Genomic DNA, 12,320 nt, shown 5'->3' with positions numbered 1-12,320 from the left:
AAAATTCTGAAACCCACTGAATGCAGTTTATTGTACAAACTATTAAGCCCATATGCTGGAGCAGAAGTTTAAGTTTCTTTGAAATCTACTTTCAAGACCAGACCAAAGAATGGAAACTGTAGATGTGATCACTTTGTGTACAATAAAACTATCTGATCATATAAAGTTCAGTGTAATTGTGTTTGTGAGTGACTGGAAAGCAGCAGCGAGAAGCAGGAAACAAGGATGCAGCCTGGACCAAACACAAGAAAACCCCCTGGCAGCTGAGAGCTGAGGTTCCTTCAGGCTGACGCAGTGTTACTCACCCACTGTAGGCCACACACACACACACACACACACACATACACACACATACACACACATACATAAAAGGACACACACACACACACACACACACACACAGTCAGGGGGAAGGCTTGTCATGCATACTGTGTTTCTACAGACACGCATTCCACATAAGGGCCGACAGATACTGTATAAAGCTGACACACACGCACGCATGCACACACACACACATACACATGTACACGGTGAGATATACTCTTCCTCCTTTGAATTAGTGATGAGGAGCTGTGCTGCTGAATTATTCAGTAGAGCCAAAGAGAGAAAGTTGCTGAAACTAAACAAGGTTTTGGCCCAGAAAGATGCCTGTGACTCTGCAGGGTGAGAGAGCAAAAACTGCAGGAGTGAGCAGAGGTGAGTGATGTACAACACACCTGGACACGCACAAGACAGCTTCCAACAAAAAGAACTGGGGATTATTTTAAAATATTGCATGCTGGCATGTTTTTGTATGGTACTGGTGTCAGTGTAGCTTTGAATATAAGCAGCATAACTGATACGAAGATGTGAAAGATATAAATACTCATTATATGGAGTAAGATAGCTGTCATAAAGATGTGTGCTTGATTTTAACCATTCATATTTGTAGTGTTAAACATGTGTATGTCCGCGGATACCACTCAGGTGGATTCTTTTCTTAGTAAACTACCTATTCCACAGGTCTCAAACGAAAATAAGGCCATGCTGGAAGAACCCCTCAGTATTGAAGAATTAAATCACTCATTTACATGCATGCAGAGCTCCAAGGCCCCAGGCCCAGATGGGTTCACTGTGGAGTTCTATAGAGCTTTTTTTGATCAGATCTCTGCCCTACTGTTAGACGTCTTCAACGAGTCATCTTCAGGGGCTGATAAGTCACTCCCCCCCACTTTCTATATGGCCTCCATTTCCCTGATACTCAAGCAGGACAAAGACCCACTCGAACCTGGATCTTATAGACCAACCTTCTCAACGTTGACACAAAACTATTGGCAAAGACACTGGCCTATAGGCTTGAAAGAGTTCTTCCGTCAGTGGTCTCAGAAGACCAAACTGGATTTATTAAAAACAGATTTTTATTCTCAAATATCCGAAGACTTCTCAATATTATCCACTCTCCCCCTCCAGATCCAACAATCCCAGAGATATTGATATCTATGGACGCTGAGAAGGCTTTTGATAGGGTCGAGTGGGTCTTTTTGTTTACAGCAATGAGAAAGTTTGGTTTTGGTGAACAATTTATTTCCTGGGTCAAACTTCTGTATAAGGCTCCCCAAGCATATGTCCTGACCAGTAATCTCCACTCACACCCTTTTCCTCTTCATAGAGGGACTAGGCAGGGCTGCCCGCTCTCCCCCCTGCTGTTTGCCTTGGTTATTGAACCTCTTGCTATCGCATTACGTTCTTCTGGTCATTTCCAGGGTGTACATAGGGGGGGTAGAGAACACAGGGTTTCCTTGTATGCAGATGATCTACTCTTATATGTTCAGAGCCCAGTTGAATCAATCCCACATATTTTGTCTCTTTTGAAGGAATTTGGTAGAGTTTCTGGATATAAGCTCAATCTTTCTAAGAGTGAACTATTTCCAATAAACAAAGCTGCTCAGAGCATATCCCTCTCCCAATTTCCATTCAAGGTGGTACAGGGCTCATTTAAACACCTGGGTGTGACAGTTAATAGAATATAGTCAGACTTGTTTAAGCTGAACTTTAAGCCACTCGTGGAACGTACAGTTAAAGACATTAGGAGATGGTCCCACCTCCCATTGACCCTGGCAGGAAAAGTGAATATTGTTAAAATGTATGTCCTCCCAAGGTTTATGTTTTTGTTTCAATGTGTCCCTATTGTGCTAAACAAACATTTCTTTGGACAATTGGACAGTGCAATCTGTAAGTTTGTGTGGAACAAAACAAAGCCAAGGATCAGGAAGGCTTTCCTGCAGCGCCCAAAATGTGTTGGAGGCTTGGGCCTCCCTAACTTTCAAAACTATTACTGGGCCTGCAATATAAGAAACCTCTCGTTCTGGAACAGGTACAGAGAGTCAGATGACCGACCTGCTTGGCTTCGCATCAAGGAGGACTCATGTGGCCCCACTTCGTTGGGCGCCCTGCTGTTCTCCCCTCTCCCTATATCCCATGACTATATCCATCACAATCCTGTTGTAGCTCATTCGCTGCGGATCTGGGCCAAGATGAGACGTAGTCTGGGTTGGCGGGTTGGATCCCCCCTGGCTCCCCTGTCCCCTAACCAACACTTCGTCCCCTCGCTGGAAAGCAACACCTTCCAGTGCTGGTCTAGTAATGGCATTAGTAGGATGAGAGACTTGTATTTAGATGGGTTATTTCCCACTTTTGAGCAGCTATGCACAAGATTTAACCTACCACCGTCACACTTTTTTGCTTACCTCCAGATCCGGAGCTACATCCAATCCAACACAGTCACATTTCCAAATATTCCTGATCCTACTCAAATAGATGTACTCTTCTCTGTCGATCCCACCACCAGAGGTGTAATATCACTCATTTATAACCAATTGTCTGTTCAAACAAAGATCACTTTAAACCATTTAAAAAATGCTTGGGAGGAAGACCTGGGCTTAGAATTGTCGACAGACCAATGGAAAATTGCACAGAGGAATGTCCACACGTCCTCCATCTGTGCTAGACACGGCCTCATACAATTAAAAGTTTTGCATAGAGCCCATCTCTCCAAAGCTAAGATTAATAAAATGTACCCAGATTCAGATCCAATATGCGACCGATGCAAGATTCACCCAGCCACATTGGCACACATGTTCTGGTCGTGCCCAAAGCTGTCACAGTTCTGGACCTCAATATTCAGGACTTTTTCAGACTGCTTTGGGCACGTACTAGACCCTGACCCGGTTCTGTCCATTTTTGGAGTGGCAGGTGAGAACAGCCCCCTCACAGGATCTAACCTAATTGTGGCCAGATTCACAACCCTACTAGGCAATCCCACCTTCCTATACAATGTGGAGGAGGGATGTCTTGCGGCACCTTGCTTTGGAGAAGCTTAGATTTACCCTAAGAGGCTCGGAAGAGAGTTTCCATAGAACTTGGCGGTCCTTTGTGGAGTTGGTGGCTGGTTAGCCTTCACTCCCTTGGCCTTTTTCTTCTTCTTTCCTTTCATGTGGACTGTACGGCCTTGTATATCTGCGCGGATGACTGGGTGACTGACGGTTGATGAGAGATGTATAGCTAACACAGTGGTAACTCATTATTTTTCAATTTATTTTCTTATTCATATTTTTATCTCTTATTTTTATTTATTTTGTTGTATTCCTTGTCTGTGTGCTGCACTGTTTGTTTGTTTTTTCCTTTTTTTTGTGTTTTGTTATGTAAGTGTTTTTTGTGGGGGAAAAAATAAAATAAAATATAAAAAAAAACAAAAAAAAACATGTGTATGTCAATAAAATAGTTGTACACAAAATTCTGCTTTTATAAACGTGAGTCTGAGAAATTGTTTGAGTTAGGATTGTTTTTATATGAGTATGAATCTAAAAGCTGTGAGTGAAAAGTCTTGTGAACACAACTCTAATTTCTACGACTATGAAGTCTTCACTGTGAACATGAATTCAAGTTTGTGGGTAGGAATTGTTGAAATGACGTCACGTAGGTCACAGGGGAAAAAAATCTAACCACGATTTCTCCAAACGCGCCAAAGCCAAAAATGACTGACAGCAGTGGAGCGGGTGGAGCTGCCAGCTCAGGTGAAGCATCACAGGTAAAGTCAGTGTATATCCAATATTTATCTTATAAAATTGTACTTGTACTAACAGACTTACAGCTTTAGCTTGCAAGCTAACGACATGCCGGTGACGCTTTAGTTTAGGTAGTGCTAGTATTACTAGCATTAGAAGTTGACCGGTGTTAACATTAGTTAATTTGCACTGACCTGCGAAATATGAAACAATTAATAATAGTAATGTTGATCAAGATACGACTTTTATTGATTTATAAATTGTGTCAATTGGCGAATAAATCTGTCCATTGTATAAGTCCGGTTTCTTTTCCTCTTTGCTAACCCTCCGCTCGGTCATGTGCATGTGTTTACAACGAAGCTGATTTGTCTAACAAGCCGTTGCTCTGATCAGAGGAGCACAGATGGAAAGAGGCTAAAGAGAAACTATGCGGGATATTTGACTTATGCCAAGGAGTTCATGTTTGCGGTACTGTCTGTCTGTCAGCAGGATTATGGAAAACTAGCCACTGGGCCAAGGAAGAACCCATTATGTGTTGGAGAAGATCCAAATTACAAGAGTAGTTACACAAATTCTTGTCAAAACTTGTCAACATTGCAAGTTAGGGTATTTGTGCTGCAGTCATAGATAGTACCTGATCATATTTAATGGCTCGCCTGATCCAAGCAATGAAGTACAACAGATCTTCTTTGTAGTGTTCATGCTGTGTACGATTTCAAACTCATAACACACCGAAGTTGGAAGAACAACTTTCACCGGAAATTAGATAATGCAGAGGATGTGAATGCACCATTGACCTTGTCTGGATTCTGAGTGCCATGCTAATTAAATTAAGTGAATGCATTTCAAACTATATACAAGCTTACTGGAACTTTTTCCCGAACATGTCATTATGTCCCTGACAATAAATGACAATATGTCTACATATTACTGTTTACATTTCGATTTGAATTTACAATTATTGTGATGTGGGACTGCTAATTCAAACCCCATGTATTAGGCCTATTATCACACATTTATTTAATGTTTTGAGTATGGTTATTGCCAGGTAATCTTTAACACTGGCACAGGGGTTAAAGGCTTTTGAAATCCAAATTTCTGAATATTTAAACAGCAGTTTTGACTCCGTCAAGACACAAACTGCTCTATGGCTGAACCTTTATTTTTTTAATCTCTCATCAGCAACAAAGAGGAACAATAAGAGTTCCAAGGAGTCTGCGTTTAACTGACAGAGTTAAAATGCATCCTGGGTAATGAAGTTGTTAAAACATGCAGACAGTTAAAGTTGCCAGAAAAAGAAAAAAAAACAGAAATACTTGGACCAGTTTTGCTAGCCAATCCTGACTTTAAAGTTTGTTTCATTCGGAGAAGAAGAAAATCAAATCCAACTTTTTCAAACTCAACAGTAAAAAATCTGAAATCACCATCATTTGTCCCAAATCTCTCACTAACCCACCATAACTTCTCCCTCTCCACTGATGGCTCCACAGTGCTCCCTTCTCCTCACATCTGTAACCTTGCACTGCAAATTATTTGTTTCTTTCCAAGATAAAATTACTTAGATATACAAGTGTTAGATAATGTATCTTGTTTTTAGAGTTAATTTCTTATTTTAAGAGTTCAACAGGCTTATTTCTAGATTTAATAATCTTAATTTAAGAAATCTTGTCAAGTGAAATCATCTGTCCATGCAGAAAGATAATTTCCCTCAGATTTAGTGTTTTTATCTTGTTTTACCCCTTTTTTGCAGTGTGGTGTCACCTTCGATCAAACCCTCTCCTTCAACCAGCACATCAAAAACCTCACTAAAACAGTCTTCTTCCACCTCCGGAACATCACCGCCTCCATCCATCCCTCACCTTTCCAGCTGCTGAGATCCTCACCCACACATTCATCACATCCAGACTGGACTACTGCAACAGCCTGCTCTATGGTTCAGCATCCAAAACACTCAAGAAACTACAGTACATCCAAAACTCTGCTGCTCGCCTCCTCACCCACTCTCGTACCCGTGGCGTGACCACATCGCTCCTGTCCTCCAGAACCTCCACTGGCTCCCAATCCCCCAGTGATCCACTTCAAAGTCCTCACCATCACCTACAAAGCCATCCATAACCAAGCCTAAACACCGAACCTGGGGTGACGGGGCATTCTCCAACGCTGCTCCCACCCTCAAAAAACATCCGCGACTCCTCCTCACTATCTTAAAAAAACCCCTCAAAACTCACCTCAAAAATCTATTTTTTTTTTCTCCTTCGGTTATTTATTTATTCCCTGTTAAGCATCTTTGAGTGTTTAGACAAGTGCAATATAAATGCAATGTATTATTATTATTATTATTATTATTATTATTGCCACTAGAGGCCGCCCAAAATGTGAAGTTGCCGATGGTAACAACAAGGAACAAAGAGATGATTTTCCCTGTGGAAATGCTCTTGAACCGATTTAATACACTTCAACCAGTAGCACCAGTACCAGTACTAGTAGCAGTACCAGTGTGTTGGCCTCCTACCTCATGACAGTCCTGAAGAAACCTCTGAAGTTCCCACTGGTCGTTCAGTTTTTCCAGCCACTGCTGGGCGAGCTCTCTGTTTTGGTTTCCCCTGAAAGAGAGAAAAATGAAAGAAATTATAACATTTCAACAGCATGTGTCTACCTATCTTTGTTTATCTTTACACTTATGACCAGTAGCTGAGATTTCTGATCATCTAAACTCCCTGTCTGACCAGAATGTGATTAAAATTCCCAACATCCAATCATTTAGAAGCTCAGTGATGGAGGACTAATTATTGTATTTGTAGATAACAGCAAACAAGACCAGCTATCATTTGTACCTGTATGAAAAGTACCTTAATTAACGTAATTATTGTGAAATGATTTATTGCAGAACCAGAATGTGACAATAATTATGTTGCACAGTGCTCATTTATTTGTCCCCTTGAGAGAAAAACAAATGTCCAAAGAGTTAATTCATGTAAATTAAATCTGAAAACCATATGTTCTTTACATTGCTATTGTTGGACACATGCACACACAAAAGCCCCACCCCCACCCACACACTCACACACCAGCACCCCCACCCAGCACACACACTCACACACCAGCACCACCAGCAGCACCTCAGGCGTCACACAGATTTCATGGTCAGGTGTCAGTTGTGGACTAAACAGACCGAGCTCTGTTTTCTGTGTTTTGTTTCATTTATACTTTGGGGTCCTTCTCCTTCAAAATATTTAGCTGCTTTTATTCTTTTTACTATTGTTCTGTTGTGTCTAGACAGCTGCTTACTTTGTGCTTTAAAATCAGCTCAACGTACAGCGAGGACAGAGTGCGGTGCTGCAGTTGAAAAGAGTCAAAACTAACATGAACTGTTGACTTCAAAAAACCTCAAACTTTTGGCAGAATTTCATTTAAATTAGGGTATTTACATTTAATAAAGGAATATAAAACTACTGAGGGCGTTTACCAGGTGGCAACCTCCGGGTCTGAGCAAGGAGGTAAACCAGGAAGTGCCTTAAGCTGCATTCTACCGAAAATTCCAGCAGGGGGCGCTAAGTTTGGCTGAAAAAAAAAATCTGTCCATTCATTTCAATGCAAAATGAGAAAACTTCTTACTTGATTTATTACCTCAGAACATTATGGTCTCAATCAGTAGTAAAAAAATTTCTTCAAGACAATTTTAAGTCAATAGTTCAAATATGGCCCCATTTAGAAGAAAATAGAAGATAAAGAATCATATGATTTGGGGCGTGGCTACCTTTGATTGACAGGTCACTAACAAGGCGATCCGTCATCAGGAGAGAAGCAGAACAATGCGTATCCAGGGCAACGTGTCAATAAAGTTATATATAACGTTATATAGATATAAAAAAGGACGTTTAGCAGTTTGGTCTCATAACTTTGACCCTTTGACTGTATTTTCACTTAATGACAGTTTATTTGAACGTTTTGTTCATTAAATGTCTTGTTCAGCGTTTGGTTGGACTAACAGACACTCCAAGGAGTCGCTGCTCAGTTTTCTGAAGAGAACTGTAAGTATCAAAGTAAAGAGTGAAACTAGTGCTGTGAAGCGGTTGTATTTGGGGAAGTTTAGTATTCTGTGTACCTGAGAGCACAAATTAAAAAAAAAATGGTTTGTGTTTTCAGAGAGTGCTCTAGTTGGAGGATATTTTAGGTTATGCCGTCTGTTATAGTAAGTAGTTTTGTGTTCACCATCTGGAAATAAATTATATTTTTCCTTAAGTCAGCTTGCCTGGTTTCTCCTTGTTTTTTTTAATATATCATCAAAGGTTACTCCCGAACCTTCATTTGGGACGTAACAATAACTCATCAAATGCCTTTTATTTTCTCTGTTTGTACCTGTTGGCGAGGGTGTCAATGCGTTCCTTGATGCGTTCAGAGTAGATGTTACTCTGGCTGATCAGACTCTCTCCGGCCTCGATCACAGCTTTGATCCTGTGCAGGTTCAGCTCCATGGTGGTGGTGAAGTCCTTGTGTTTCTTGATGGCAGCTTCCACTGTTTCTACCGTGGTGGGCAGCTCCACGTGAGCCAGGGCCGACTCCTAAAAGACGAAGACAGGGACAGTCAGAGGATGTCTCGGTCCAGGACCTGATCATCGGCTGTTGATCTGATTTAGTCTCCTTCCTTTTGTTGGATCCAGTGTAGCGAGCATATCTGAGGCTTTCTCTTCTGTGTGCCACTCACTGCTTACAGTCTGACTGGCAACTTGAGACACAAATATTATTTTAAAATAAGACATTAGCTGATAGGTTCCAATACCAAAATCTTTCCTGTTGCCTCTTTATATGCAGATATCTGTTTGAAGAGATTAAGAACTGACTATAGAAAGTAAAGAGTCCACAATAAGCAGAAAGAAATCGGAGGATATAAATAGAAATAATGAGTGATTCTTGAAATGTATACCTGATTTTGGTTTATTTGTAAAAATAACAACAAAATAATTAGAAAAAGATGTATTGGCAACAACGGATTTTACTTTTTAACATGATAGCTTTTGGTCGTCAAATCAACTAACACTGACAATAACTCGATCAAAACTAAAATATTGGGTAACACTTTACAATAACCATCATTTATAAATGGTAAACAGATAGTTTATTAATGTTTAATCATCATTTATAAACCGCATATAGGCCATTTAGAATGGTAAATACATTGTTTATTAATGTTTAACTAACTACATCATTTATAAATGACAAATATATGGTATATTAATGTAAGTTTATAGTTACTTTACCATTAACAAACAATTAAATTATAATTAATAGTTTATCAATAGTTTTAGTTGCACTTATTTTAACATTTTTAATACCATATTAAGTATGTTAATAATTTTGAAATGATTCATAAACCTTTAAGAAATTGGCTTTAAACATTTAAAGATTAAATATGTATAGCACTTTGTAAATTGTTAATCATTGGTCTATTAACCATCTATAAACATCACTTAGTTGGTTATTGTAAAGTGTTACCAAATATTGATAATCCATTAATCAGTTTTCCTCATTTTTTTAAGCCAAAATGCCAAACATCAAATGTGAAGATTTGCTGCTTTTTGTTGTCTCCCATGATAGTCAATTGGATATCTGAATATCCACAGGCAACTTTACACCTTTAGGATTTAGGTTTCCTTTAAATTTTCTGTCATTTAATAGACTATAGATTAATCAGTTAGTCTATTAATTATTGTTTTGTATTTGCCCTTTAATAAGAAAGTAGCAGCAGTATTACCAAAAGCTAATGTTGCTTAATATTGCTCTATCAATCACTTAGGATCAGAAAAAGTCTGAAACCAACCACATTATTAATGTATGTGGCCTGTGGACAGAGAGAAATAAATTAAATTGAAGCAGAAACAGAAACAACAGGGAGGCAGACAGAGATCTACAGTCTGCAACGTCCTTGATACGTATTGAAGAAGAAGTGCTGCCCTTGCTAAATCAAGCCCCCGGGCTAATAAGGAGAGCTGATCCATGGTATAAAGATCTTTTATCAAACCAAAGGGGACGTTACACACACACACACACACACACACACACACAGAGTCAAGGGCAGCTCTGCCTGTGACATTTCCGATTAGATAAAACAAACCTCAGTGCAGCCAAAAAAAACTTGCTCTCAGTAATCTCTGTCCCTGCTTCAACTGCCCGTATTGATGTAAAAAGTTAGATGAGATATTGTTCTAAAAACTGCACTTAAATTCTAATGCTACACTGCAAAAAAGGTGTGTCTAAAAACAAGATAAAAACAGTAAATCTGAGGGAAATGATCTTGCTGCATGGACAGATAATTTCACTTGACAAGATTTCTTAAATTAAGATTATTAAATCTAGAAATAAGCATGTTGAACACTTAAAATAAGAAATTAACTCTTAAAACAAGATAAATGATCTAACACTTCTAAATCTAAAGTGTTTTTTATCTTGGTAAGAAACAAATAATAGTCAGGTCACTCTGCTCGGACCAGTTCATCGCTGCTTGCAGCTTTAATTTATCTTGTTTTAAGAGTTAATTTCTTATTTTAAGCGTTCAACATGCTTATTTCTAGATTTAATAATCTTCATTTAAGAAATCTTGTCAAGTGTAATTATCTGTCCATGCAGCAAGATCATTTCCCTCAGATTTAGTGTTTTTTGTTTTTAAACACACCTTTTTGCAGTGTAAATGTAGTTGTTGTGAAAGGTAAACAACAACAGCTGAACAATTATTTCTTCTGTGTATAAACAAGGTAAAATCGATGGTCGTGTGACAGTATGAGCATTTAATATTAATATATGTCTTGGTGTAAAAGGTTAGTTGTTTGTTTGTCTCACCTGGTTGTTGAGGAAAGACTCGGCCTGTTTAACATCTCTCAGGAACAGATGGAAGATGTGAGCCTGGACCAGAACTTCTCTCCTGCTCTCCCACATCTCCAGCAGTTTGTTCCAGCCGACGTCGAGCTTCTGGAGCCACTGCTGCAGGGCGGCCTGAGGGAGAGGAGCCTCCTCCGACTCCAGCAGCTCGTTCATGGCCTGCAGGCGTTCGTAGTCCTCTTCGTACCTGCACGGAAAACGTTATTCTCACAACACTTTTAGTGAGATGTGTCAAAATGTATAAATAAGCCTTTTGTTGTCGTCAGTAACCCACCGTCCAATCTCCTCTTTCAGGGCAGCGTGTTTGTTGATGAGTTTCTCTGCCTCCTCCAGGTCGTTGGGCAGCTGGTCGGAGGCAGCGGACGTCTGAGTCTGGACCAACCAGGTGAGGAAAGAGTCCAGGTCCTGACAGTCGAGAAGAGCAATATGATTTAGATTTAATCAGTTCTGTTGTTGGTCAACAGTACAGAAGTGTGTGCAGACTGCCAATTCTGTTGAAAGACTTTATCACTGTAAACGATGTATAAATGAGATGGTTTATATTTCACCAAAAGTCCATTTTTTTATTTTCTGTTCACGTTTCACTGTTAGTTTTCATGTAAAAATCCTGTTTCTTGTATCTCTTTTGGGGAGATTTTTTTTTTTTTTTTGTGTGTGTGACCTTTGACATTTCGGCGATGCCACTTCCTGTTGTTTTGCGGTATTTTTCCTCACTCGGCTTTTAGCCCTGCAGAGGAGAGGTAAGACCGTACGAGTGCTCTTGTTAATAGTGTGTTAAAATGTAGAAAACGCTAAATATAGATACAAATTGTTCTTTGTATGGGTCACATATGTTGTATTTTATTAGTATAGTGTTTGCTCTAATGTGTATGTCTATTTTTTTGTCATGTACAGCACTTCGGTAGTGAGTTAGGTCGCTGTTTTTAAGTTGGGTTAGCAGAGCGTAGAGACCGTTTCTGATAAAGTTTGTTGTTATGTACCTTTCTTTTTAAAGGTGTGCATTTGAAGGCTGGTCATGAGATGTTGCTGTACTGATTTATATGTGTTTTACAGGTATGAGTTTCCCTTTTTGTTATTTTGTCATGTTGTTAATTTATAAAATATAAAAGACTGCTGCTGGTGGGTGGAAAAATATTTCTGTGATTGCACAATTGAATGGGATGTATTTTGTTTTATTGATTTAATTTAATGTAATTGAACATAGTAGATGGTATATCTCAATCAGGTTTTAGCCCTTTCTGGTCATGAGAGTGGTCATGTGTTTTACACAGAATAAATACGCCCCAGACAAGCAGACCAGCAGTTGTCAGCATCTCATTCTTCAGCATACATAAAGACAACGCAGAGATTGTAGCAGAACCAGGTATTAGACCAGACCGACTACATCACCATATGATGGGTTTT

The 12,320-nt window shown here is 39.4% G+C and overlaps 1 protein-coding gene across 1 annotated transcript in view; it reads right to left on the bottom strand.

Annotated features, from left to right (window-relative positions):
- LOC131970523 (spectrin beta chain, non-erythrocytic 4-like) overlaps window positions 1–12,320 on the bottom strand; it is a 115,131-nt gene that overhangs the window by 55,356 nt on the left and 47,455 nt on the right. The window contains exons 21-24 of the mRNA XM_059331940.1: window positions 11,191–11,321; window positions 10,878–11,103; window positions 8,403–8,605; window positions 6,556–6,646 (exon numbers count right to left, since the gene is read on the bottom strand). Coding sequence (XP_059187923.1) covers window positions 6,556–6,646; window positions 8,403–8,605; window positions 10,878–11,103; window positions 11,191–11,321 — 651 coding nt within the window. The remainder of the gene's footprint in view (window positions 1–6,555; window positions 6,647–8,402; window positions 8,606–10,877; window positions 11,104–11,190; window positions 11,322–12,320) is intronic.

The sequence above is a fragment of the Centropristis striata genome, chromosome 4, assembly GCF_030273125.1.
Source record: "Centropristis striata isolate RG_2023a ecotype Rhode Island chromosome 4, C.striata_1.0, whole genome shotgun sequence".
In the NCBI taxonomy this organism is placed as follows: domain Eukaryota; kingdom Metazoa; phylum Chordata; class Actinopteri; order Perciformes; family Serranidae; genus Centropristis; species Centropristis striata.
Note: the sequence above shows the minus strand (reverse complement) of the source record. Positions and strands in the feature narration are given on the sequence as shown.